Consider the following 25889-nt stretch of genomic DNA (forward strand, 5'->3'; position numbering starts at 1 on the left):
TCCTTCCTTCCCTCCTTCTCTCTTTCCCTCCCTCCCTCCTTCTTACTTGCCTCTCTTTCTCAGCATTTATTGAGCATTTGCAATGTGTACTGTGTATTGGGATGTAAAGATACATAATATACATCTGCATTCAGTTAAAATGCATAGCAGAGGCAGTGGAACTGTGTAGAATGTGCCCTGGAGTACAGGGGAGGGAGGAAAATGCTAAAACTGAGGAGACATGGAGCTTCACGTGATGGTTCTTCAGAGCTGGGGTTCACAGGATAAAGAAAGTTTCTCCAGGCAAAGGAAACAGGAGGGCCATTAGAGAGAGAAGAAACAACTTCAGAATGACAGTTTGTCTAAACTATGGGCGTCCTTCAGTTTGCCTAAAGGATGGGTTTAGAAAGGTGAAAGGGGACAGAGAGAATGTCAAAAATAAGGTATAAGGCAGGAATAGGGGCCTTCTGTGTCATGCTAGGGAGTTTGCAGCCAACAGACGATGGAAGTCACGGAAGGTTTTTCATCAGTATGTGATCAGATTTGTCTTGGAAAGATGACCCTTGAAGCTGTTGGGAGGATTTTGTAGAGGTTGAAGCAGAGGAAGGCGAAGTGACCCCCTTAGATGTGGGGTGTGGGCTTAGCCTGCCCAGGAGGGATGGACTCAGCTGGCTCTCCCTGCACAGCTGTCCTCAGATCTGTAACAGAGCAGGATCTGTTTTCCTAGCCCCTTCCCGACCCCACTGAGTAGGTCTCAATTCAGGCGCCTGCCTCTCAGCCTCTTCTGACCTCCTGTGATTGAGCAGGGTTGTGAGATGAGTCTTTGCATGTGACAGCTCGAGCTGCTCCAGGAGCCTCTCAGCCATGCTCTTCTGCGTGCTGGTCTTACTTAATCTTGCCAGCACTTTCCTAGGTTGGCCGACCTCCCTGGGTCAGACCGCTTGGCCACCCGGCGCCTTTGTCCCTGCCAGAGCCAAGGACCATTTCTTATACTGTCCGCTCCTGTCCTTTCCCTGCCTAGGCCTTGGTGTTATAGGAAAACCAAAAGCCTCTTGTAGACAGGACCGGTGCCCCATTCTCCCAGTTTACATGCACACCACGCCCTTACAGCTCTGTTCCCTGGTGATCCACAGGAGAGAGGTCAGTAGACAGTTTAAACTAAAATTTTCATAGTTTATATTGGTCATTTTAAGTTTCCAAGTTCTCATTAAGGGGAAAAAAACATTGGAAATGTACGTTTTATAAAGTGCTCTGAACAGTGACAGATAAGACTCTAAAAATGCCTAGAAGCTCTGGACACTATGCTTGCTCATTTTAGCGTTGTCTTGATTCTGTTCTGGTGTTTTGTTTTGAAATTTTAGAGTTGCTTTTTTTTTTCCTTCCCTCTCTAATTCTGTCGATCACAAGGGACCTGTTTTATACTGTGGCTGAAGCACAGCAGTGCTGTAGAGCTGTGCATCCTGCACTCAATTAACCTGCATATTTCACACCCCATCATTGCAGTGTGGCAAAGCGCTCCCTGGCCTTTCGAAGCAGGAGGACTGCTGTGGCACCGTGGGTACCTCCTGGGGCTTCCACAAATGCCAGAAATGCCCCAAGAAGCCATGTAAGTGATGTTTCAGCATTCCTTTGTAGGTTAATGTAGCATTATCTGTTTCCTGATGACTATTCTAATGGTGAGACATCATTAGACTTTCAAAGAACACTTATTGAAACACAGTGTCATAATTTGTGTTTCCAGAAAACTTGCCAGTCTGAGAAAACCCTCATATCGATTCTGTTTGTTAACAAACACAATTATCAATTGCCTTCTTCAGTTGGATTATGTATTTTTAAAAAGAGCCTTTTAAGAGGCAATGTGCTAAAAATATGCTCTGTTTTCTCAGGTGAAGAGAAAAGAAGACAGCTTTTAAAATGTTAATTAAATGATTCAAACCCTATAAAAAGTCAGAGCAGTTGTTCTGTCTTAGGTTAAATTTCTTAAATGAAATTTTTATTAACAGCCACAACTTCTGTTGTAGTTTTTGTTACAGTATAAGTTTTCAACTTTCACTTGAAAAAAAAAAAGAAGAAACGATTGGTTGCTGATTTGTTAAAGATAAATTTACAATCACTAGGACACAGTACTTTCTCATTTTCTTCTTAGTCACAACTTCTATACTGATGCCCACACGCTTTGATTATTCTATAAAATCTGTTTTTCAGAACCTGTTGATTTGATTCAATACCAATTTACATCTTTCTGTTACTTTCTTCCAAATTAATTTGTCTTTTTAGTTTTTGAGTGTAGTATTCACTCTGGATAACTGATTTCTAATATTTTTTACAAAGACAGAGGTAACTTGTTTTAAGTTGAGTGTTTTTATACTTATTCATCACGTTTTTGCCAAGAAAGCAAGTGATTTTTTTTTACCTTTCTTTGCCTTGTTTAAAGATTTTTATAGTTGTTTTTTTAATACTTTATGCTACAAGGAATTTCTTATTTGTTTCAATAGGATGATTTTTAAACTCTTCTTAAACATCTGTTAATTTGTTGATATTCTCAACTGCCTTTTAAATCCCTCTGTTAAATCTAGAATCTGTCATCTTGGAATCACTGCTCCCTGTATTTGTTTTATATATTATTATTCTATCATAATAACTTGTTTTAAATTGTCTCTCATTTACTCTTCCTTGTCTCTCAAACTTACATATTCTCTAAATCTTTTGATGCCTAAAGTTAATTTCACTTATTTTGTTGATATTGCTCTTATATTCTTTTGGAGGATCAATTGTGGAAATACCCACTAAAGTTTCTGATAATGAATAAATTCTTCATTTAGGGAAAAAAGCCTCATACATAAGGACACTCAATACTGAGAAAATGTCCTCAGTGGACTTTCTCCTGATTTGATAATTATTGGCAATGTGGATTTCCAGCAAGTTGGTTGAGTGTGATGGTCCCCTCTCACTGAAAGACCCATTTGCCTAAAATTGTGTTGGGAACCAGATCACAGGGGTATCTAGGAGACATTTGATATGATTTAAAGAACATGAAGTTTGGGATTAGGTAGACCTGAGTTTGACTCCCAGCTCTCACTTGCTGTTGAGTTTTATGGATCATGAAATGAGAGTCTGTATCTACAATGGTTAACAGCATTGCCTTTTTTTTTTTTTTTTTTTTCCAAATTAAAAACTGCCTACCCTTCATTGACTGTATATGTTTGTCTTTAGGAATATTGTGGAGGGTGGTATGTTTCCTACTGCTAGGTCTAAGGACTGAAGAATGAGAAGTCCATTTCTTACAACTTTGTTTTGGGGCTAAGTTTTTGTTTTCTAATAATTTTCTCACCTTATCCCTTATTTTTCATTTTCATTTCTCCCCTTCTCTGTATATCTTTTGCTTATAGCTTCTTCTCTTTCCTCTCTTTTCCAAATCCCAAAGTTGCAAGACAGGAGTAAAGGGAATCATAGTGTTTTTGTTTATTTGTTTTTGCTTTTTAATCCCTAACTTCCACTCCTGACCATTTATCTTTTTTTTTAAATCTCGAATTGCGTAATCTGGGAATAAATTCACTGCTTTATGTGGTTTTGTTAGTTCTGTATTTTAGTGTTGATAATAATTTAAGTAGAATGTGAAAGTACAAAGTTGCAACACTTTTAACTAAAGGCGGATGAACATGACTTCCTATGTTGGCTCACTGAATGTATAAAATGGAAGAGATTGATTCCACTTCAGGAAGGGCAGTGTGGATTATGAATGAAGTAAACTAGTAACATCTTGACATTTACTCCGTTTATGCCTAACTAAGTGACTCACTCCCAAGAAACACACTCAGGGTCACATTCTTTCTGTGTCATTTAAAAACTTTCCTTTCCTTTGTTGGTACTACTCTCTAAATCATATTCCTTTTGGAAGAGAGCAGACTTTCCTTGGCTTTATATACTATGGTTTTGTGTTCCATGCCCCCCTTTTTTTTTCACTCAAAGTGTTCAAACTTCAGTTTTCAAATGGCTTTTATTTATTGTTTGAAGTTTTTGTTTAGGCATGTACAGAAAAGCCTTTCATTGTTGATCAATTTTTACTATAAACACTTAATTTTAAATCTGCAGATGATTTCATTAAACAGTCTGTAATCTATTAAAAGTGTATTTAGCATGAACAAGTCACTTGTCCTTTAAAAGCTTTTGGAAGAAAATTAACATTGAACACTAAGCTGAGGAAGACTAAGAGATCGTCTGGTCTGCCTCTCTGCCTTGAGGTAGAAGACTGTTGAAACTTTTTAAACACGTTATTATCTCTCTTTTGTCTTTGAACAATTCACAGAGAGCCCACAATCTCTGTAGCTTGCTCCAGTGGTTTTGTTACATGGGAAAAGACTAGATACGCAGCCAAGGAGCTGAATGGGGCGACGCCCCCTTCCCCCTTGTGCGGACCCCTCCCTTATTTTAACTCACTAATCCAAGACTCTTCACTTGAACCATTTTCCCGCATTCTGAAGGATCTGAAGAGAGGGGAAATATGGCAAAGAAAGGAAGTGAAGGCGGAGAGGAACATGACTAGTAAATATTCACCCTGTTCCATTAGTGGTGACAATAAAGAACATGTGTTGGAGCAAAATAATTTTATTTTCTGTAAGATTTCTTTGTTACTTTCAGCTTTCTTTTTTTACTCCTAGTGTAGGTCTTTTTAGTGGTCTAGCCATCTATCCTATTTTGATTATGGCCCATTTTCTATTGCTTATTATCTTCTTAATAACAGAATACCTTATTGCACGAAATAGCAGTGACATCTGTCACTAAGTGGGTGCTTATTTTTGTCAGCCATTGTTGCAGGCATTTGTATAAATTATCTCTAAACTCCCCAACAACCCTGATCTGCCTGGTAGGTAGGATGCTCCCATTGTACAGAATTGCCATTTGAAAACCAGGAAACTTGTCTCCCAAGGCTGCAGAGCTGTTGATAGGCAGAGCCAAGATTTGAACATTGGTCTTCTTGGTGCCAGAACTTCTGCTATATTTACTAAGTCAAGAAGACACTCAGGTCTCACTTTAGAGCATTCAAATTTCAGTGAAGAGGGTTTTGTTGGCGAATTGATAACGACTACATTTGTATTGTTGATGAGTTTTCTGAGTGATGAACCGTACAACTGATCACAGCAGCCCCTTTCATCTCCTAGCTTCCTCTCATCACTTCTTATTCTTCCAGGTTTCTATTAGTAAGAATCAGCTCATAACTAGAATACATGAGCCTGCAATTAAGGCGAGCGTCATTTATTGTCTAAATTGGGACACTTTTGAGAGTGAAATGGAGTGCTATTAATGAACTTTGGTGGAACAACGGACATAACTCAGGACTATCCCAAGCAGACTTGGACATATAGTCACACTACCTATGATAAGAAAATTCAGATGCTTGTAGCAAATCATTGAAGAGGAAGAGATCCTTTGGATACTAATGAATCACTAATTGAAAGAAAATATAAAAGTTATAATTATTTCATTTAACATAATCAACATGTACCGACAAGGTATTAGGACTTTATCTATTGCAAAACCATGAAGTATATTGAAAAACAGGATAATGTGAAAGAGATTAATATTCATTGAAATAGTATCTTTGAAATAAATAAGACCACTGATGCCTTAAATGGCTTTGGTTATCACATATAGTTGTTTAGTATTGTAAGAATTTAAACTAAGCACGTAACAAAGAATTACTTCTTCCCTTACAGCTTACCATGGATATAACCAAATGATGGAATGTCTACAAGGTTATAAGCGGGTTAACAACACCTTTTGTCAAGGTAAGGTTAACTGAATTCATTGGTGTGGACTCAATGGTTATTTTGGCTTTTTAGAAACCTGAGTTATTTTGCCATGTTTTGCTCATTAGCCCAGCGGGAGAAGGTCACACAGGGAACCAGCTCTTGCTCACGCGCTTTAGCCATGTGGAAATACAGAGGGTTAGTGTATGGTTGCTGGAATTGATTCACTACCATTTAAACTTTATGGAACTTTTTTCCCTTCTATTAATTTGCAATGAAATGCACAGGAGATTGGATTGCATTACGGATCACCTGGTGGTCTCCATGCCAGTCACCCACGGCTCCTGCGTGGGCGCATGTGTGGGCACATGTGAGCACACACACCTCTACGGACTACTTCTTTGCTGACACGTGATTTGCTGGCAGCAGAGACTTTTTTCCTCTCATTCGAATATTGCTGGTCACCTCTACGTATTCAAGTATTAAATATTAGAGTGAACACACATTAACTAGGCGGTAGGTAAAACTATGTAGCTACATGTGAAATGTCCTGAGTGGTTTTGCTCAAATTTTTTTTGGAATGGTCCAGCAAAGTTGAACAAGCAAGGGGGAACCTCAGAGATCATTTAGCCCAGTGTCAACGCTTTACAAATGAAGGACATTGAAGCCCGGGCTGGTTAAGTGACTTCCCTGTGGCAAAATAGAGCTAAGGGTCTATGTAACTCAGGTTTAACAAGGCCTAGTTTACTACCCAGATATGGTGACAAACTTGGTTTGTTATTTTGTGGGATACCTAATTCATGGTCCTGTTTTCTCCTTACATGTCCAGCATGAAAGTATTTTTATTAGTTACTTGGGAATATGTATACATCGAAATAAACAGAGGAAGAACTTCTAAGAGTTTTATGGAACCCAAGTCCATGACTTGGGTCTGGGGCTCTGTACTTGACCAGTATGTGTTTACAGGACAGAGTAGATTAAGGTGATGTTACAAAATACAGATTAATCCCTAGTAAAATGGTTCATGTCAAAGGAATATCTGAATTGCCGGAGAATTTTCTCAAGTAAATTGTCTGTCCATACTGGATCTCTAACTTTTATGACTTGTAGAGCTTTTGCTGACTTAGAGAATTTTCTTTTGAAAGGCACATAGGTATACCATGTCTTTAAAATGTTTTGCCTTAAAGTATTATAAGCCCTCGTCATGTGTGAAAGAATTGGGGGAGAGTTAGAATGAGCTGCTCAAGGAGAAGGTGTCCAACACACTTTTCGAAAAATAGCTGCAAATCGCAGTAACATGGGAATAATGGATTAATCAACATTATTTAAGAATCAGTCAATTTAAGATATTAAAAGATTGTGTTAAATGGATGAAAGATTGAATTAAAGGGATGGGAGAATGAATAGGTTAAATGAATGAGTAGATGGTTAAATGTGTGTTCTACAGTGTAAACCACGTCACATATGAAAAGCCCTAGCCTATTTCAGGATGTGTTAGTAGGAGCAGAATGAGCAGGGCATTAGAAGTAATGACCTTGTATTCTACCAGTCACACTGAATTTGGGATTTGGGTGTTCAGTGTTCGTTGTCTTTTGCCTAATAAGGTTAACCAATCTTGTGAAGGGCCTGCAAACATGAGGGTATTTAGTGTGGAGAAGTGCAGACCAAAGAGAAATGTAGTGGCTGCTTTATAAACATGCCTAAATGTTTGTAAACATGCCTTTAAATGTTTGATTAACTGTCTTACAAAACAAGACTTTTATGAATTGCTTCAAAAGACAAAGTCAATAGGAGGGAGTTACAAGGAGGCATATTTACAACTACAAGAAATCTTTTCTGTGGACTAGAGTCCCCCAACATTGTAGTGAAACGCCTTTGGATGTGCTGAGGTTCCTGCACTTAGAAGTGCTCCAGCAGATACTCTAACTATTGACCAGTATGCTGCAGGGAATTTCTGTCCTTTGCAGCACATAAGGGTAGATCACGGTAGGTACATTCCAGTTCTCTGATGCAGTCATTACTCTGTCGTCTGGGATGGAGGCTGTGCATGAGGAGAAAGAAGTGACATCTTGGTCTGTCTGACAAGTTTTAGCCCTTAGACATGCAGTTTCCTGAATTGTCCCCTGTGATTAGACATATTTGCTCGCTCTGTTAGACTGTAGACAGAGGACGGTCCTTATTTATCCTTCACTCTTCTAATCCTGCATGGCTAGTTGTTATTTAGATACTCTCCAGAGTGTCAGATGTTCCCGATTTTTCTGAATATTAAATGATAATGAATACACATGTTTTCTTGGGAGGGGTGGGGTAGGATTTGGACATTATTAGAAACTGAGATGCAAGTAACTTTCCCAAGGTCACTCAGATAATAAGAGGCCCAGCCAGGATTACACTTAAAACCACCTCTGTGTCTATATATAATATATCCTCCTTTACCAATTTTATTTATTATACACGTATATAAAGTATTACTAATGTAGATATTAAAGTAGCTATATAAGTTATTACTAATGTAAATACTAGCTAACTGGAAGAGAAGATATGCCATCCTTTGTGAGTGCTAATAAAGGTCAAAGCAATTAGTATTTATTTGGTTTTGTTTCTTCTCCTGACTGATTCATGGTTCTAAGAGTTTGTATTCATAAAAATATCATTGTAGAAGTGGAAGCGAAAATTTTCAAGTCATCACTTGCTATCTCATTTAATAAAATAAAAAGGAGAATCCTTTAAATAATTGCCTGAGGTTTTTGTTTGTTTGTTTGTTTGTTTTTTGTATTTTCCTCTCCTGGTATGAAGTGACATTTAGCATATTTTGTTTATACTGAGCACATCAAATGGTTCCACCTCAGTCATGTGCACCGATGGCCAGTAACACCAAATCCTTGCTTACATTTGTCTCAGGAGGATATTTGCAAAACAGTGTTATACTTTTTGGTATGGATTCTAGAGTGAAGTATCACAGAAAATTCTATTTCATGGTGCCTCTAAATGACACCTACAGAGAAGATTGACTCATAAAAGTAATATGATTTCATTCTGCACAATCTATTAAAATTGCTTTTGATAGAAGGGCTTAATTTCACTCCCTTTGTGATACCCTTGGTCAGTAAAATTAAATAGAACTTTCTCACATTACATATGTACACTCAGTTTTCTTCGAGCCTTAAAACTTTTTGGTTTTGTTAGCCTAAAGTTTTCAAAAGGAGCCCATTAAACATCTAATTACTTGTGCATTCCACATTGTACTTACAGTTTAATGTCTTCTCAGTTTATGAAGCACATTTAAAATTAAAGTGATTAATAACTAGAATTACATTATTTCCTTCAATGAAGTGAACTAACGTTCCTGATACAACATTCACTAATGTGCACTCAGTAACAAAGAACCAACTGTGCACAAGTTAATTTGAGGAGCTTTCAAATAATTACACTCAAAGTTGGTTTTTTCTTCTCTCTAGCGGTGCTGCAATTATCTTTTCAAAGGAATGATTTATTACATATACACACATGGAGCTCTAAAACCTGCCTTACTACCCTCAACATTATGGAATTGTTATAATTTGCTTCATTTATCATAACAAACAATACAATTATATTTCCTTGTGGCTCTAGCGCAGCATTCGTCATTTGTCATTTGATTATTATGCTAGAGGTTTAAATGTAGAATGAGAATTAAATGAAATAATATATCATGGAAATAATGATAATAGGAGCTTCTACTTTCATATTGCTTTACTCTAAAGCTAAGTTTTACCCTGCATTTTAAGGACTCTCACTTGCCCGTAACTTTGCTGTGAGATAAATGAGTTCTTAAATTAGGTGTAAATCTAAGTTTTAAAAATAGAATTTGTTTCTGAAAGTTCTTGGGGACCAATCTATTTAGTGAAATATTTTATTAAAAGCAAATATCTCATTTGATATTCTAAAATCACTTAACCTGGTTCATGAGTGTTTAGGTACAAAATAAACTCAGTATTATTTTCTGCATTTTTAGCAGGTGTCAAGGTACTGTGGGCAATGCCAAAATATGTAACAAGAAGACCTCTACACTTTTATATTCCAGTGTATGTATTTCCATTTTTCATAGATAATCTTGAACACTTAAAAAAAATCCAGTATTCTACAAATATTAATTGGCAGGGCACTGCTGGGCTACAGTCTGAGGATATGTGATGAATGATGAATAAGACATTGTTCCTGCCCTTGGATTTGGTGTAATTAAATCAGTTTGAATCAACAGGATGCAATTTCCTTTTTTCACTGTCCCAACTAGCTGAATTGTAGCTGGCTCCAGATGAGCCCGTTAAAGCAAATATGAAAGAGCTGTCCACATAACTTTCTTTCGGCATCACTTTATTACACCAGTTCTTCTGCTTTAATAAAATAAATTTACAGAACAAATACATCAGGGCACCATAATACTCATTAGTAAAACTTTTGCTGTAGGGCTCCTTTTTCGATAACTCATCAAAGTGTATATGAAACTGAATTTTCTTTGGACCATAGAAAAAATAATGCACATTTTTTTCAAGACATATCTCTGTCATGAAATGAGTCTCACAAGTCTTGACTAATATTATATATAGGTAAGACATTCATAGGACTTTTTCATTATGAAGAGCTTGCCTGGACTGGAGCTTGTGTTTCAGACCGCTTAATGATTGACACAAAAACTGATTTTGACTAGAGTATGGTGAGCACATAGAGGAAAATTGGTCTTTGAATGCCTTGAGAAGACTAGAAAGTGCAGGCGAGACCCTCAAGAAACCGTACTGGGCTAGAGAAACGAATGTGGCCTGTGCTGGATTAAAACAGATAGATAGGGTGAGATGAAGTGATTCATAACTTTAAGGCAAGGCTCTTCTGATTAATTGCATGCACCATGTACAGAATAACAGGCTTTGTGATGCATGCTGGGAAAACAGTTATTGGATTTACACTCCTTATATGGAAATATCCAAAAGCCATTTATGACAGCTTCTTGCATATTTAAAAGAAAATGTTTTTGTGGCTTAGACAAGAGTCATCACTTTATCATTATTTTAGAAGGTAAAATGTAAATATAGAAAGTTTTTTTTTTTTCATGCAGTTAATAGGTACATGAACTTACATTTTATCAGTTTTTTCACTCAGCATGATTTCTTGTATCCTGTGTTTTCTTTCGGGATTCACATTTTCTTTGGAAAAGGTTTGCAAGATTAAAATATAGGAAACCAAGTTAAATTTGAATTAAAAACATATTCCTTTGTCTTTCCTATTTATCAAAATAATTAGTATCTATTGCTTAAAATTCAGAAACCAGAGAAACCGTAAACATTCATGTGAATCTATGATTATGTTTAGAAGAGGAATTACTGGTTTCCAAGTTTTGATTCATTCTGTGTACATTACCTTTCTGAAAGGATGTATAGTTTCCCACTAGCAGTAGCAAGTCTATTGGCCATGTCCCCTTCTCCTCTCTTATTTCCTTTTCCTTACAAATTTGAAAACACAAAAAAGGCAGCTAAATAGTATGTTTTTCTTCATATAGGCCCTGAACGTTTCTATTTAGGCTTTCCCCAGGTATTTTCTATTGAATATGGCTGTGAGCAAGATTATTTTTTAATATTTATTGTCTTATTGGATCTAACTTTTGTTAGTTCCAATAGTTTCTTTTGAGTTATCTATGTCAGAATAATTTTACCTTCAAATAATTGTAATTGGAGGGAAGCTGTCAGGACTGGAAGAAACTAAGATAGGTGTGGGAGAGGATGCACCATGCCCGTGTCTGGTGAATCCCACACGTGTAGGTGTAGGTGAAGGTGAAGATGAATGATAAGACTATTTGGGGTGGGGGGGACCCAGGCTGAGTTTGAAATTTGTTTGGTACAGTGGCTAGTGAGTATAAGCTTCTGTAAGTTTATATTTTAAATAGATGAAAAGTTTATTTTTTTTGTTATTTATATTACTCTGAAATTTATATCAAGCTGACATTTCTGGTGTCCTTCAAAGGTTTTGGAGAAAATTTTCATGGAGCTAAGTGTCTTTAAATTAGTAGTACGTGCTATGTGCTCTCTCTCCTTCCCTTTTCTCCCTCGCTTCCATCTTCCCTCTCTGTCTTCATCTCCAGTTCCCCCTCTCTCAGGCCCACCCACCCTGTTCAGGACTTCCTTCTCGCATCAGGGAAGGAAGGACTTCCTTGTTACCTTACATAACAAGGTACAGTAAGTCCTCACTTACCATCAATAGGTTCTGTGACTTTAAGTGAAATGACATATACTGAAACCAGTTTTACTATAGGCTAATTGATATACACAAGAGTTAAGTTCCTACGGTGTCTCATTAACGTTCTAACAAAATGATGCTATTTGAGAACCTACTATACGAGGGAGATAATGATCTATAGTCATAAATATATTTTTAGTGACAATGACCCTGACACAGCAGGTGACATAAGTGGTCTGTGTTTCCAAAGTTCCCCAGCACTCAGGCCTATTTCACTTCTTTCTGTACATAACCTAAGTTCTTCCTCTGGCAGTCTTTCATTCTTACCCAGCTTTTCCACAGACTTTCTCCCAAGGTGGAACTCGATAGACCTCCTGCTACTCTGCTTCTAATTACTGTTGATTTTATTAACTTGAGGCTTTTCTCTTTATGGTATTACTTGCATAAGACTAACCCAGTTTTCTCTTTTCTGATAGAATAAATTTCCTTCTTGGTCATTACTGCCTGCACGTCTTTTATATCGACGTATTTATTTATTTTGCTAGTGTTTATTGAACGCCTATGTAGTGGAGCCATTGTGTTAACTGCTTTAGGTACATCATCATTCTCACAACCTGTGCAATTCGTGTTATTTTATTTTTATTTTTTTTAACTGGTAATGAAACTGAGTCCTGAGGCTAAAAGAAATCAAGTGATGGAAGATCACATAACTGGAGATGGGTAGAATCTGCCTCAGAAGTCTGGACTCCCCTCTTCATACTACTGACATTTATATAGTAGTTTATAGTTTATAAAGTACTTATTAATTCCTGACAACAACCACATCTACTTGTTACAGGTAGGGTAACCATGATTTAAAGCTTTGCTCAGTAAACGGCAGCACTGAGAGTGATATTTGATGCTATATGATACTTTTATTATCAAAGTTTAATTCTTCTGCTATGCTCTTTCAGTGGTTTGGTTTAGAAATCAGAGCGTTTCCACACTTCATTGTTTATTTTTATCAAATTTTCTTGTTTTAAATGTGTCTCCTTTGTAGTTAAAATAAGTATTTTTCTCTTACATCATTGACAAACCATTACACCTCAAGTTTTGTCCTGAAGTCTTTAACAAGAAGAATATTTGTTTCTAGAGGTTTTATTTGTTTTTTAAGCTAGAGTTCCTTTGGATTCTGAGGCTCTCTCCTCCTATCGCCTCTTTTCCCTTCCCCTATCAGTTAACAATTATTTTAATAATACAATCCTGTATTACTTTACACTCTTCTTGAGGGCAGCTGGGTGGTTTTACTGATGCTGGCCAGGGGTGGATGATCTCAGCTATGCTCCCTTAGGCATCTGTAATCAGCTCATGGATGCTTGGGGCTGGATGGACCAGATTGGTCTCAGCCGAGATGACTCTCTTCTCTTCCACATGGTCTCTCATCCTTTAGGCAGTTACCTTGAGTTGTTCTCATGGTGGTTACAAGATTCCAAGAGAAAGAGCATGAAAGCACACAGAGCTTTTCAGACCTACTTCTTAGACACACTGTCATTTCCACTATATTTTAGTTGCTGAAGGAAGTCACAGGCCAGCCCACATTTAGGGCGCGGGGAGTTAGACTTCACTTTTTCATAGGAGGAGCTACAAAGTCACATAGCAAAGGGCATGGGTACATGGAAAGGTGGAGAATTGGGACCGTTTTAAAAATCAGTCTATAACACCCTGCTGGTTTACACTGACTTAGCAAATATAAATGTATTTTCCTTCAGCAAAAAGAATATGACAATCTTTATATTATTATGAGGTCACTTTACATCTGCACTCAGAGCAACATCTAAAAAATATTGATGAACAAACTCTCTGGTGATTATATTGGAAATTGTGTAGTTAATTATGTTTTTAAATAAACGTTTTATTGATCTATAATCTATGTGTAGAACAGTATACAAATTAGAGGTGTATAGCTCAGCGAATAAGCACAAAGGGAGCATAGCTGTATAGTTATCACCCAGGTGAAGAAATAGAACATTACCTGCACCCTAGAATCTTCCCTTTGTCCCTTCCCTATCTTTACTTTCTCCCTCCTGTCCAAAAATAATCACTATCCTGAATTACAAGCATAGATCAGTTTTATCTTTTAATGAGCTTTCAAATTACCTGGTATTTGTTCTTTTGTGTCTGTCACCTTCCACTCAGCAGCATGTGACCAATAGCTTTTTTTACTATTTGAAATTCTGGCTAGTGAAATAAGAATATCTTTTGATGTTTTTATTTAAAATCTTTTCATTTAAAATCTGTTTTTTTTTCCTTCCTTCAACATGTTTTTCCTAGACTTAAGCAGCATTCTCTACAGTTACAGTTGTTGAAGAAAGAAACTTTCCTTTACCCTTCTAGGTTCTTCCAGCTGGTCTAATAATAAATTTGACATGAGACAGATTAACAAGAGACAATAACCAAATTTAATTACATACATATGCATGGGAACCCTACATACATGAGAGTCAGAGACAGAAAAGGGAAATGAGGTCTATATGACATTCTGCGCTAAGGATGACGTAAAGCACCTTGGGCTTCAGAGGGGGGTAAGGTCATTCACAGGACGATAAGAAGAGCAGATGTTCAGTAATTAGAAGTTTGCGCTGCTCTGTAGGTAGGTCGTAAAAAACTATTTCTGGTGATAACTCTTATTATGGGCAAGGCCCATAATTTCAATTATTTAAGAGAGATGTAAAAGTTTCAAGTGAGCCCACAGGGTCTCATTTGCTTTCAGCTCAAAATAATACATGTGCCAAAGTGCCACATCTTGGGGAGGCCTGTTCTGAACCCCTTCACAGTGCTGTTTTTAAAGTTCCCTTCAGTTCCTTTATCAAAAGGGAATTGATTGCTGTGATGTTTATTTCTTTCTCAGAAGAAATTGGGAGAGCAATGTGGGTATAAAGATGAAACTTAGAATCTGTTGTTATTGCTATATATTTGGGAAATAATAGTAGAAAACTAATAGGCATAAACTAAGACCGGAGTTAACCAGACTTGATAATTCCATTCTTTAACACTTAAAAATGTTAAAAATTTCTTTTTATTTAGCTACTGGATGGAGAGTCATACAATGCTCTGATGTATTTAGTGATTTAATCCCAGAAACCGTGGGGAGACTTAATGTGAAGCTGAATCATATTTTACAATATTCAGTGGCTAAGAGGGAATTAATAGATGTTTCACTGATTTGAAAGGGCAGTCTTATTATTCTAGACATCCTCTTGGAACTTGTGCTGCAGTTTCTAGTTTAAATAGGCACAGTCTTTTCAATAAGAACTTAAAAAATTTTGATCTGGACTGAGCACCAGATTTCAGCATTTAAAAATCAATTTGGGACCCATTCCTATGCATTTTAGAATCAGTTTCTGGTACATTCTCTTACTATGCTCATATCACTGGGATATGATTCAAAAAGGAAATGTCTGTTTATTTTATTCGCTTTTCTTCAGGAAAGACAGTGGTGAAATGAGTCATTAGCACGTTGTATTTTCTAATAGCTCTTTGACCTTAATCTCTGGGGCTATAAAATCAATGGGAAGATGCCTGTTGTATCACAAGTGATGAGGAGAGCCCATGATGGATTCATGTTACAGTGAATGTTTCAAGGAGAAATTAATGTGTCTGTAGATAATAGTCAGAAATCCAAGGTCAACAGAGATGTGTGTGTTATTAGCATTTTCCATATGTAGTACACATGTATCAAGAAATAAATACAAGCTGTTCTCTGGGCTCTGATAATTCTTTTATCATGTTACTCTGAAGAGGGAAGAATTAGAAGGAAGGGAGTTGCTCCCACAATGGTTTGCCTCCTTTTAACAGGCTCAGTGATCAAATCCATTCTATGCTGGATTATCATTTTATAATGGTGGGACAGGTACAGGTCAGGAGGGGAGGCTGTGGCAGCAGTGAGGTCTGGGTCAAAGCAAATACAACCACTAGAAGACCTGTACAGTAGTTTGCAGGGCCAGCCCTAGAGAGCAACATTTCACAAAATGTGCTCCAACGACCACCAATTCAGAAGGATGTTAATAGATGGTGTGTGAAAAAGGGTTCCGTGGCCAAATGTGTGGAGAATACCAAGTTAAATAAAACCAAGAATCCTTGCCAAAAGATTTCTCAGGGTCTTTCTTTAATGTGCTCATCTATGTAGAATATGTAATGTTTCTCAAACGTATTTGGCCACAGAACCCTTCTTTCATCAGCGTCCTCACAAAGCTTGGGTTTTATGTAAACTACCTTGGGTAAAATTGCTTTGGAATGTTGATATTCAAACTTTTTTTTTTTGCTCACTTACCTGCTGAAATAATTCTGAGAAACTTATGTATTCACACATTTTGAAGCTGCTGTCTACATTTTTTTTAATCAAAAATTAAATGCATGAAGTAGATTTATTTCTGGTGTATTTGTGTTAGGTATATGCTTTAAGCATATTTTCACCAAAGCCTTGGAGCTGTGGAGCTGGCTTATTCAGTGTATGAATAATGTCTGCCGTCTAACCTAATTGGCAAAACCAGGCCTTATTATGAAACAAATCAGACTTACTGCTTTCTTTGTGTGATAATCCCTCAGGAGGGATATATTTGTGAATTGTTCATTTGTTTGGTCCCTTTGAGAATTTTACATTGTAGGGGCAATGTATCTAGAAAGCCTAGAAAGAGTACGAATAGACAAGAGGAGACTTGACTTTGTAAAGAGGAAGAAGGCACTGAGTCAAGGAGAGAGAGAAAAGGAAGATTGGCAAATGCATTCTTAGGCAGATCACTTTTTGAAATAGCAACATATAAAGGCTCAAGATCTAGAAATTGGTTCCCTTAAAAATATCCAAGCACGTATGTACCCTGTGGAATATCATCATGTGCCTTCAGGGATATGTGTACCCAGTGGGAAGTTTAAGAAATCCGTATGTCCTTTTAGAGAATGAATTCCTCTTTTATCTAAAGTAAGTGATCCCTATTAAATAGCCAAATGGTTTGTCTGGCTAGGAAAAGTATTTACCTCAAGAGTTATTTTTTTCTGCTTTCAAGGAGAAGGCATGTTGCTAAATTGTTTGATGGAATGTCTGTCCATCAGCAAATGCTGAATATACATAGCAGAACCTCCAGAAAGCTTCATATGTTCACACAGTATAGAGATCTTCCTGTACTATTCTCACTTTGTACCTAATTCCTGTTAGTTACTGGACATGCCTCATTTCCTGTATAAACTTGCGTCACTAAAAAGGCAGTAAATTATTACTCACTTTGTTAAACACGCAGAATAGATACATAAAAGTGTGTTTATTTCCCATAAGGGCACTTAACGCTATTCATAATATATTATGCATAAATGTTACAATTTATTTCATGTCATTTTCAACCCTGGCAACTGTCAGGTTGTTTCGAAGTCAGAATATTTAAGATAGAGTAACCTTGGGGATTATCTGCTTCAGCCCCTTGGCGTGGCAGAGAAGAAAACTGAGGTCAATGGAAATTAAGTGACTTGTTCTGATCACCATAATTTAGCATCCTAGTGAGACAAAAGCTGGATCATAGTGGGATATTGCTCCCATTAGATTTCCCCATCCTCCCTTAACCCTTTTAAAAAATATCACCTTGGACAAAATTATCTCTGTAAAATGGAAATAACTATTGTGTTGCTCACCATACAGAAACGTTATGACGCCCCAATGAGATAAGATGTGATGTACAAATATAAAGGATGATGATGAGAGTTCTTGCCTCATTGTACTAAATTATTTCATTCCCTAGTCTTGAAATACTATGGCTGTGTTATATTTGGTTGTTTAATGAGTCTCTTGTTATGCATATTTCCAAACTACTCTGTATTTTTGTACTATCTGGATACTAGATTCCTAGCCTTCTCTTTCTGCTGTATGAAGTTGAACTACATGACATTGTCAGTATTCAACCATTTTAGATGTGTAAGAAGAGCAGTTTTGTATTATTGAACTTGATATATGGCTTGACAGACATGGTAGGCTATGCTGGGCAGAGACACTATATAAATGTTTAAGTGAGTGGACAAGTATGTAAATTTCCTTATTACCTGTAGTCCCATGGATTTGGCCTACTCTAAAGGAGCTCATGGGCTTTATAAGTTTGTCTCCTGCTTCTATAGACTCTAGACTGCCCTAACACATCAGCTCAGGTGGAGTTATGGGGAATAGGACTGGCTTTATGACAATGCTTGCTCCTTTGGCCATTCATTTCGACTTTCATTCTTTAACTCAGTAAACTGTACTGTATGCAATGGTTATACTGTTCCTTCAAAGGATAGAATTCCACAGTTATTCAGAGAAATTTGGTAGTCTGCAGAGGGAGAACAATGACTAAATTCATTTGTTTATCCATTTGTTTTTTAAACTGAGTACTAAAATGCTTTGAATGTAAGGAAACTACATTAAGGGAGATTGGCTGGCCCTGTAAAATATGAGCCTTCTAAATACAATTTTATTTGCCAAGTGTAAGTTATTTACAGAAATGATAATCAAGTTAGCAGCTTTTATTTGATTAAAAAGAAAATAACTGGAGGAATTGAAGTCTAAATAGAATTATAATTCTTAATTTGCCAATCATATTCCATAAAATTGTTAAATTTTGGCCTGATAGCATCTTTTCTTAGCGGACTTCTTAAACTTCTCATATCCAGATATAACATATTTAGTTAACCAATGTTTGGTTCTTAATGCATTTGTGAATCTCTCATTTCCTTCTGTTTATTTAGAAAGGTCTTAAAAGAACTTGGCTACCTTTGAAAGTCATTTCAATAATTGCTCATATTTCATATTTTCTGAGGCTCTAAACTAAAAACTATGGGGCATGAGTTTTTTTTTGCTTTGTTTGTTTGTTTTAACACAAAGGATATAAATTGTCTGGGGTCTCACAATCCTCTCAGGACCAAACTGGGGTTTGGAAGAATGAAGTGGCAAAAAAACAAGAGAACTTCCTATCTAATTTTTAGATGTAAAATTTTCCATATGAGGTATTAAAAATTTACAAATGGAGTGCTTTTTCAAGTTTTGTGAGTTGTTGTGAATTGTTGAAACATGGAGCGTGATTTGAGACAGAAATAATATGAAGGCAATTTTTTCAGATCTTGACAAATGCCATCCTTTCCTAGAACCTTAGTATTTGCAGCAGATGCCGGGGAACGGCATCTGTATATACGTGCCTGATATAAAGCAGGAGCACAGGATACCCAGGCTGCAGAACAATCAGCAGATCACGGTTACGTCTGATGAATCATGTGAGGACCTGGTCAGACTTGGTAGTGGTAGGACTCTGACCTTGCCGATCCCAAACCACACAGCCCCAGATTCAGGAATTTGGGGGACCCAGTCTCTGCTTTACTTCTAGCTGAGCCTCCCGTCAATTCTATGACCAAAGCAGGGGATGTGCAGATGTAGAAGTTATAGACAATGAGTGAAGGAAACCCATCAAGTCCTCTCGTGTAGCCAGCACCCACTTCCATTCCATCTTCTCCTTCGGGCAACTTTGCTTCAACATGGTCCCTTTGGCACTTACTAACTCCTCATTTCATCACCTCTGTGTGGGTTTCTCAGTGACGGCATCGTTGCCATTTTTGTCAGAAAAATTTCCTTGAGAAGGAGATTCACCCCACTTTTAGAAAGTTTAGCTCCCCAATGTCCACCCACTGGTCCTGGCCACAACCCCAAACGTCCCTGAAGCTAGCGCACATCCTCCCTCTTTGAGAATCACTAACTTATCCTCCCCAAGTGCTAAAGGGGAAGCAATCTGACCGACCCTATAGATAGTTACATTTTAGAAGAGAATGTTTTTTCAATCCCTATGGCTAATAAACACATGAAAAGGAAGTGCAAGTTAAAACCTCAGTGAGATAACTGCACTCCAGCCAGGATGACTACAGCGAAAAAGACTGGCAGTAATTTGACAAGGATGTAAAGCAGTTGGAACTGGGAATGGAAATTGGCATAGCCACGTTGGACAACTGTTGGACAATATTTATTAATGTAAACCTGGGCCTTCTCTAGTGACCCGGAAATCCTACTCCTAGATACAGAACCAAGAGGAATGAGGATCCAGACCTTCTGAAAGACATATCTGTGAATGTTCACAGAAACATTGTTAAGGATAGCCAAAAATTAGAATGGATACATTTTCATATCCTCACACATAAAAAATAACACAGCAGTCAAAGAATGCACTGCTGTGTGCAACAGCATTGGTGACTCTCACAGGTATAAGGAGGACTAACAGAAGTCAGACAAAAGACTATATACAGTATGATTCCCTTTATGTGAAGTTCACAAATAGGCAAGACTAATCCATGATGATAGAAGTGAGAAGAGTAGTTACTGTGAGGGGCAGAGATATTGACTGGGAAGAGGCGTTAGGGAGCCTTTTCAGGCAATAAAAATGTTCTAAAACAAGATCTGGGTGGTGGTTACACAGTACATGCACACACATCATACACACACACCTGCATATACACGCATATGTATATGTGTTGTGTACTAGTTGTGTACTTAAGGACACATCTAATTGTGTACTTAAGGTTGATATACTTCGTTGAATATACATTTATAAAGAAAAAACTTAGAAATTTAATTAATCTCTAATTTATGGTATTTTAGAGACTATGATAAAAAATAAATTGAGGCAGTTGAGGGAAACAGTAATTTTTCTGGAAGCTGTGAAATGTGTCGGGAAGAAAGCTCCACGCAGCTGGGTTTCTGGGGTCAAATGTTAGGGGAATTTGGTGCTAGTGCTGGTGGCAGAAACCGATTACAACAGAGACAGTAGGAAAAGGAAAAGCTTTACATGATTCCCCTTCCTGGTGGGTTTTTCTCTTCCTTCCAGTCTATAGCCATAGTTGGTTTTTTGTTTGTTTTCAGTCTTAATTCCTGTCCTCCATTCCCACGGCATCATGGTTGAGGCGGTGGGCAATGTTGAAGAGAGTCAAAAAGGGGCATTGGCGTGGCAGTGGTTATACAGGAGGGATTTATATGTTGGAAAAAACCCTCCACCTTAACCTGGTAGCCAGCAGCAAGCTGGGATGGTAGTGTTATAGAAACCTCCCGGCAAGGGAAAGTTTGGGGTCCCAACAGCTGAACATGGAATGTGTAGTGGTGTGGCCAAGGAGTGGGAGTACAGGCCACTCAGGGAAAGAGGAAGGCCAATAATTACACCTTAGTGGGGGCATGAGCAGAAATGGAAGAGTGGAGGTTTTGTCCAGCCTTTTTGACCACACTGGCTCGTTACCCAAACTTGAGGTTTAATTTGAGACATATGATAGGGGTTCTGCTTATACCGTGTAAGCCCCAACTGGAGTTGGCACTCTTCCTGGTCCTGCACGGTGGTTTTCTTAAGAAGAATGAGTTCTAAGGGAATAGTTTCAATTTCATGCTATGCATAAATGTGTATTACAGACCAACACACTGATAAAGAATAAGATGGTCAGGTGCTGGACCACATGCTGTGCTGGTGTAGTAATCTGGCTGTACCGATTTCCAGTTGGATCTAAGTTTCAATGCTGTTGAATTTATACAACAAATATATGTGTTAATTTGTCATTTGAATGTCATTCAAAATAAATTTTATCACTAAAATTAAAAACTGCACGTTAGGTAAAATCTGGCCTTACAGGTATCTATGACTGCTTAGAATATGAAATATAAGCAAATAATGATTTATTGAAGACTGTTTATTTATTTATTTGCCTTTTTATGTGATAATTCTGCTAGTAATGTTTTGCTGCCATTGTGTTCAATTTTAATTTAGAAAATCAATATTAGGCTCCTTAATAAAAGTTTTATTAGAATTAATGATTGAAGGAAATAAATATTATTTGAAAAGGAAATGCTCATAGCCAAGTCTGTTAACTACTAAGCTTCATAAGCCACACTGAATAAATTACTACTGGTTTTTCATTTTTGAATTGCCACATTCTGGTTTTGAGTTTTAATTAATTACCTTTGCAAATGACTGCAATCTTCTTCTTTTTTTTTTTTTTAATCACCACATTTTTATCTCTCCTATTCCAAATCATTTTGATTTCCCCTTGGATCACTGTCTTTGTCCATTTGGGCTGGTATAACAAAATACCACCGACTGGCTAGCTTCTGAACAACAGATATTTATTTCTCAGAGTTCTGGAGGATGGAAAGTCCAAGATCAAGGCACCAGCATGGTCTCCTTCTGGTGAGGGCCGTTTTCCCGTAGCAGACTTCTCCTTTGTGTCCTCAGATGGAGGCAGAGATCAGGAATCTCTCTGGAGCCTCTATCACAAGGGCACTATTCCCATTCATGAGGGCCCCACCCTCATGACTTAAGCGCCGCCCAAAGCCCTCTCTTACTAACACCATTGCCTTTGAGGGTTAGGATTTCAACGTAAGGATTTAGAGGGGAACACGAACAATTTAGCCCTTATCAGTCACCATGTACAGATGACCTTAAGTCTCTATTTCCAGCTGTCGTTTCCTTTCACTTTCTGAATCTTATACTGCTGCTGCTAGATATTTATACTTGGGTATCCAATGTGACTTTCAAGTATAAAACTAATCTCTTCATCTACCTCTTTCCTCCTCAGAACTTTCCACAAAACCAACAGTGTCTTTTCCTCTTTTCTCAGATTAGAAGCCTCGCAAGTATCTTTCTTTCTAATGTTGTGTTAGCCAAACATCGTGCATTGTCAGTTGTTCCTTTAAAAAATTATTTCTTTTCTTCCTGCTTATTCTCACTGTCATCCAAGCCATGTGCTGGCCAGATGAATTTCCCTGGAACCCACCTTTGGTTATATCTTCCTCTTGCACAGAAAACTTGAGCATAGCTCCCTGTTCTCAATAAAATGGAACCCAAACCTAGCCTGGCTTTAACCAGCTCTTTTTCCAAATATATACCTTCCTTTTCCAGCCAGTGGTTTGACTCACAATTTCCTGATGCCCCTTCTGTTCTCCAGTCTCTGTGCTTGTGCTCCAGTGTCCGCCCACATAGATCATTCACCCCTTCCTGTCCATCCATCCAACTTCTCCCAACTTTAACACCTGATGAAATCTTACCTCCTTGTCAATGCTAGAGTCTCCCCTACCTCCAGCTTCCTCTAGTAGTTCTTACTGTCTATACAGGCTATTTCATATTAATTTAACTTCAAGTTTATGGCCTTTCTTCTAATTGTGATAACTTGAACTGACATTTCAAAAAAAATTTTTTATTACATGGTTTCATGTACAACTAGATTGTCAGTATCTCCAGAGTGAGACTTTTGCCTATGTATGCTCTAGAATACTTAACATACACTAACCCTAAAATGTAATCTCTGTGAAGGCTGGAATCTTTTGTCAGTTTTGTTCATTAGTAAGTCCCTAGTATCCAGAACAGAACGGGGTACATAGTAGGCACTTAATAAATATTTGTTATAGATGTTCAATAAATGCTTGATTTGACTTTAGTTCATTCACACCTGCTGCATTAAAAGCAGCTAGCGTCTCTTAGTTACTATAATCAAGACGTTATTATGATGAAAAAGAAAGTGAATGCAATTTACAGCCAGAATTTGGCCAACAGGGCTTGAATACTCCTTCTGAAAGAATTGTGCTTTCCTGCAGATATTAATGAATGCCAGCTCCAGGGTGTGTGCCCTAATGGTGAGTGTTTGAATACCATGGGCAGCTATAGATGTACCTGCAAAATGGGATTTGGGCCGGATCCTACTTTTACAAGTTGTGTTCGTAAGTAATGGTCATTTTTTATTTCAATTTTGGATCAGTTTTTTGGGGGGGAGGGGGGAGGGGAGGTGGTTTGGTAGGTTATCCAAAAGAAGATAAATACTCACTAGTCAACTGAATATTGTAAATATATAGGAAGACCTCATTAAAATGACAAGAGGGAAGAGGTGGACCTGATATATTAAAATAAACCCTTCCCAAAATGCATTTTTATTGTGTTTAGAAAAATGTAATAGCTGAAAGTCAACGTAGAGGGCAAGCACACTGAGGAAATGTACTTTGATGCAAGGAAAAGAGTTAATTAAAATGAGCATACCTGAGAGATGAAAACAATTTTTACTTCACGAGTGTTTTAAGCATTATTTAGGCTGAGTTAAACGTTGTCCCAGCTTCTGTTTTTAATTAGTTCAAATTCTGAGTCACTGGTATCTGATTTAATGAGGTTTCACTGTACTTTCTTAGTTGGAGGAGTCTGGGAAATAGTTACCAAGGCACTACGTTTCAGATTTTCTATTCAGTTCTAATTTCAAATATTCTATTCTGTTGTCCTCAAAAACCACCAAAATGTGTCCCCGAAGTTGTACTGTTTTGCCTTATAAATGTTGGCTCTAAGACTTTCTCTTATACCTGGTAAGGGTAAAAATCCTCCATCAAACTATGTGTTCTAATACTGGTACAGAAAATGTATTTTCTCCAAAGAGACTCTCGCCATAAAAATCGAACTTGTGTAATCACTATGGATTGATTAGAAATGGATGCATTTTTAGATATCAAGTTCTCAAATGCATAGTTTTGTAAAGGTTATCTTGTTTTTTAAGGTACTTGCGCCCATTATTACAAGGTAGGTAAAACCCTGCAGATTTTTCAAAGCCATATACAATTAAAGTTTAAATATTTTTAAACTAATGCATGGCAGAAAACCATTAGGATAATTTTAAGAACAGTTCTGTATTAATTTCTGTCCTGCAAGGTTTTTGTTTTTATTTATCTATTTTTTAATGTGGGTTTGGTATATGTTAAACTGCATCCTTCCGGTCCCCAGTTTTAAACTTGCCAATTGGTGAAGATGTATGCTTCATGAAGATGCCGTTGTTATTTTAAATGCATCTGTCTCTAAAATATGTTCGAAGCTGAGATCATGGACCTGATGAAATAAAGACAAGTGTAGTAAAATTAAAACAACAGTCTAATTCATTATTTTTAGATGATTTTGTTGAGTCTTTTGGAACATTGTTACTAATTATTATTATTTTTCTTTAAAAACTGAAATGCAGACTAGGAAATTTTGCACGTAAGTTCTTTTTTCTGTGTTCTTTCACAGATAGTTCTGTTCATGAAACAGACAGATACTTAGTTATAGAACTTTTGTGGTCAGTGATAAAATTAGACTGTAAAATTGTTTGCATACAAGGTACGTTTGAAAACTGAGGCAAAAATTGGGAAATTGCAGGCCAAAAATCACATTGTTGACAATATCCAGATAATTTATAGATAACTTCTGGCTGATTTAAATTACATGAATAACTATTTTTAAATAGTTTTATAATTTAAGCATAACGGATTTTGCAGTCTGGATATAGAATTCGTTGTGCACTTTTTTTTTTTTTAAAGTTTGACTTTGTAGTCTGGTTAAAAATGACTACATTGAAGGTTACAGATTAGGTAAACTTGGAGAACTCATTACAAAGGGTTTTATTAAACTTTGACTAGATCTAATGTCTAGGGCAGACATCCAGATTTTAATAAGATTGTTGAAATTTGCCAATAAGATTTTTGAAACACACATTTCCTTAGCATTTATTTTCCCTGTCATTGCCCAAATAATACTAAACTTATTAAACAGCCATCCATTCTTATTTGAAAAATAAATAATTCAATTTTATGGTTCAGCTACAACAACTAAAATGATAAGTATTGGGAGAAGTTTGTTGCTAGTTAAATGTTCCAGTTTAGAGTTTGAAGTTAAAACCTGGGCTCTGTACCAGCATTGAGTGGGCAGATTTATATCTCTTTCCTCTGAATTTACCACATGTAACATCACAGAGATATATAGAGTTCCTTCAGGATTTGTGACTTTGTTCAATCCAGTCTGGTTTGCTGGTGAACTATATTTTTGAGAAATTGATGGGGAAAGTCTGAAGACAGCTGAGAAGAATTAGGGAAGAAGGTGATGTTTACGGAGTAAGGGAAAAAATGTTGGCAAGATGGCGGTACCCTTGACAGTCGTGGGGCAGGAGCAG

At 37.2% G+C, this 25889-nt stretch overlaps 1 protein-coding gene across 14 annotated transcripts in view; it reads left to right on the plus strand.

Annotated features, from left to right (window-relative positions):
• LTBP1 (latent transforming growth factor beta binding protein 1) overlaps positions 1–25889 on the plus strand; it is a 349946-nt gene that overhangs the window by 196896 nt on the left and 127161 nt on the right. For all 14 annotated transcript variants that reach the window (XM_019741724.2, XM_019741760.2, XM_019741748.2 and 11 more), the window contains 3 exons: positions 1483–1585; positions 5694–5765; positions 23530–23652. In XM_019741724.2, coding sequence (XP_019597283.2) covers positions 1483–1585; positions 5694–5765; positions 23530–23652 — 298 coding nt within the window. The remainder of the gene's footprint in view (positions 1–1482; positions 1586–5693; positions 5766–23529; positions 23653–25889) is intronic.

This window comes from Rhinolophus sinicus, linkage group LG05 (assembly GCF_036562045.2).
Source record: "Rhinolophus sinicus isolate RSC01 linkage group LG05, ASM3656204v1, whole genome shotgun sequence".
NCBI lineage: Eukaryota > Metazoa > Chordata > Mammalia > Chiroptera > Rhinolophidae > Rhinolophus > Rhinolophus sinicus.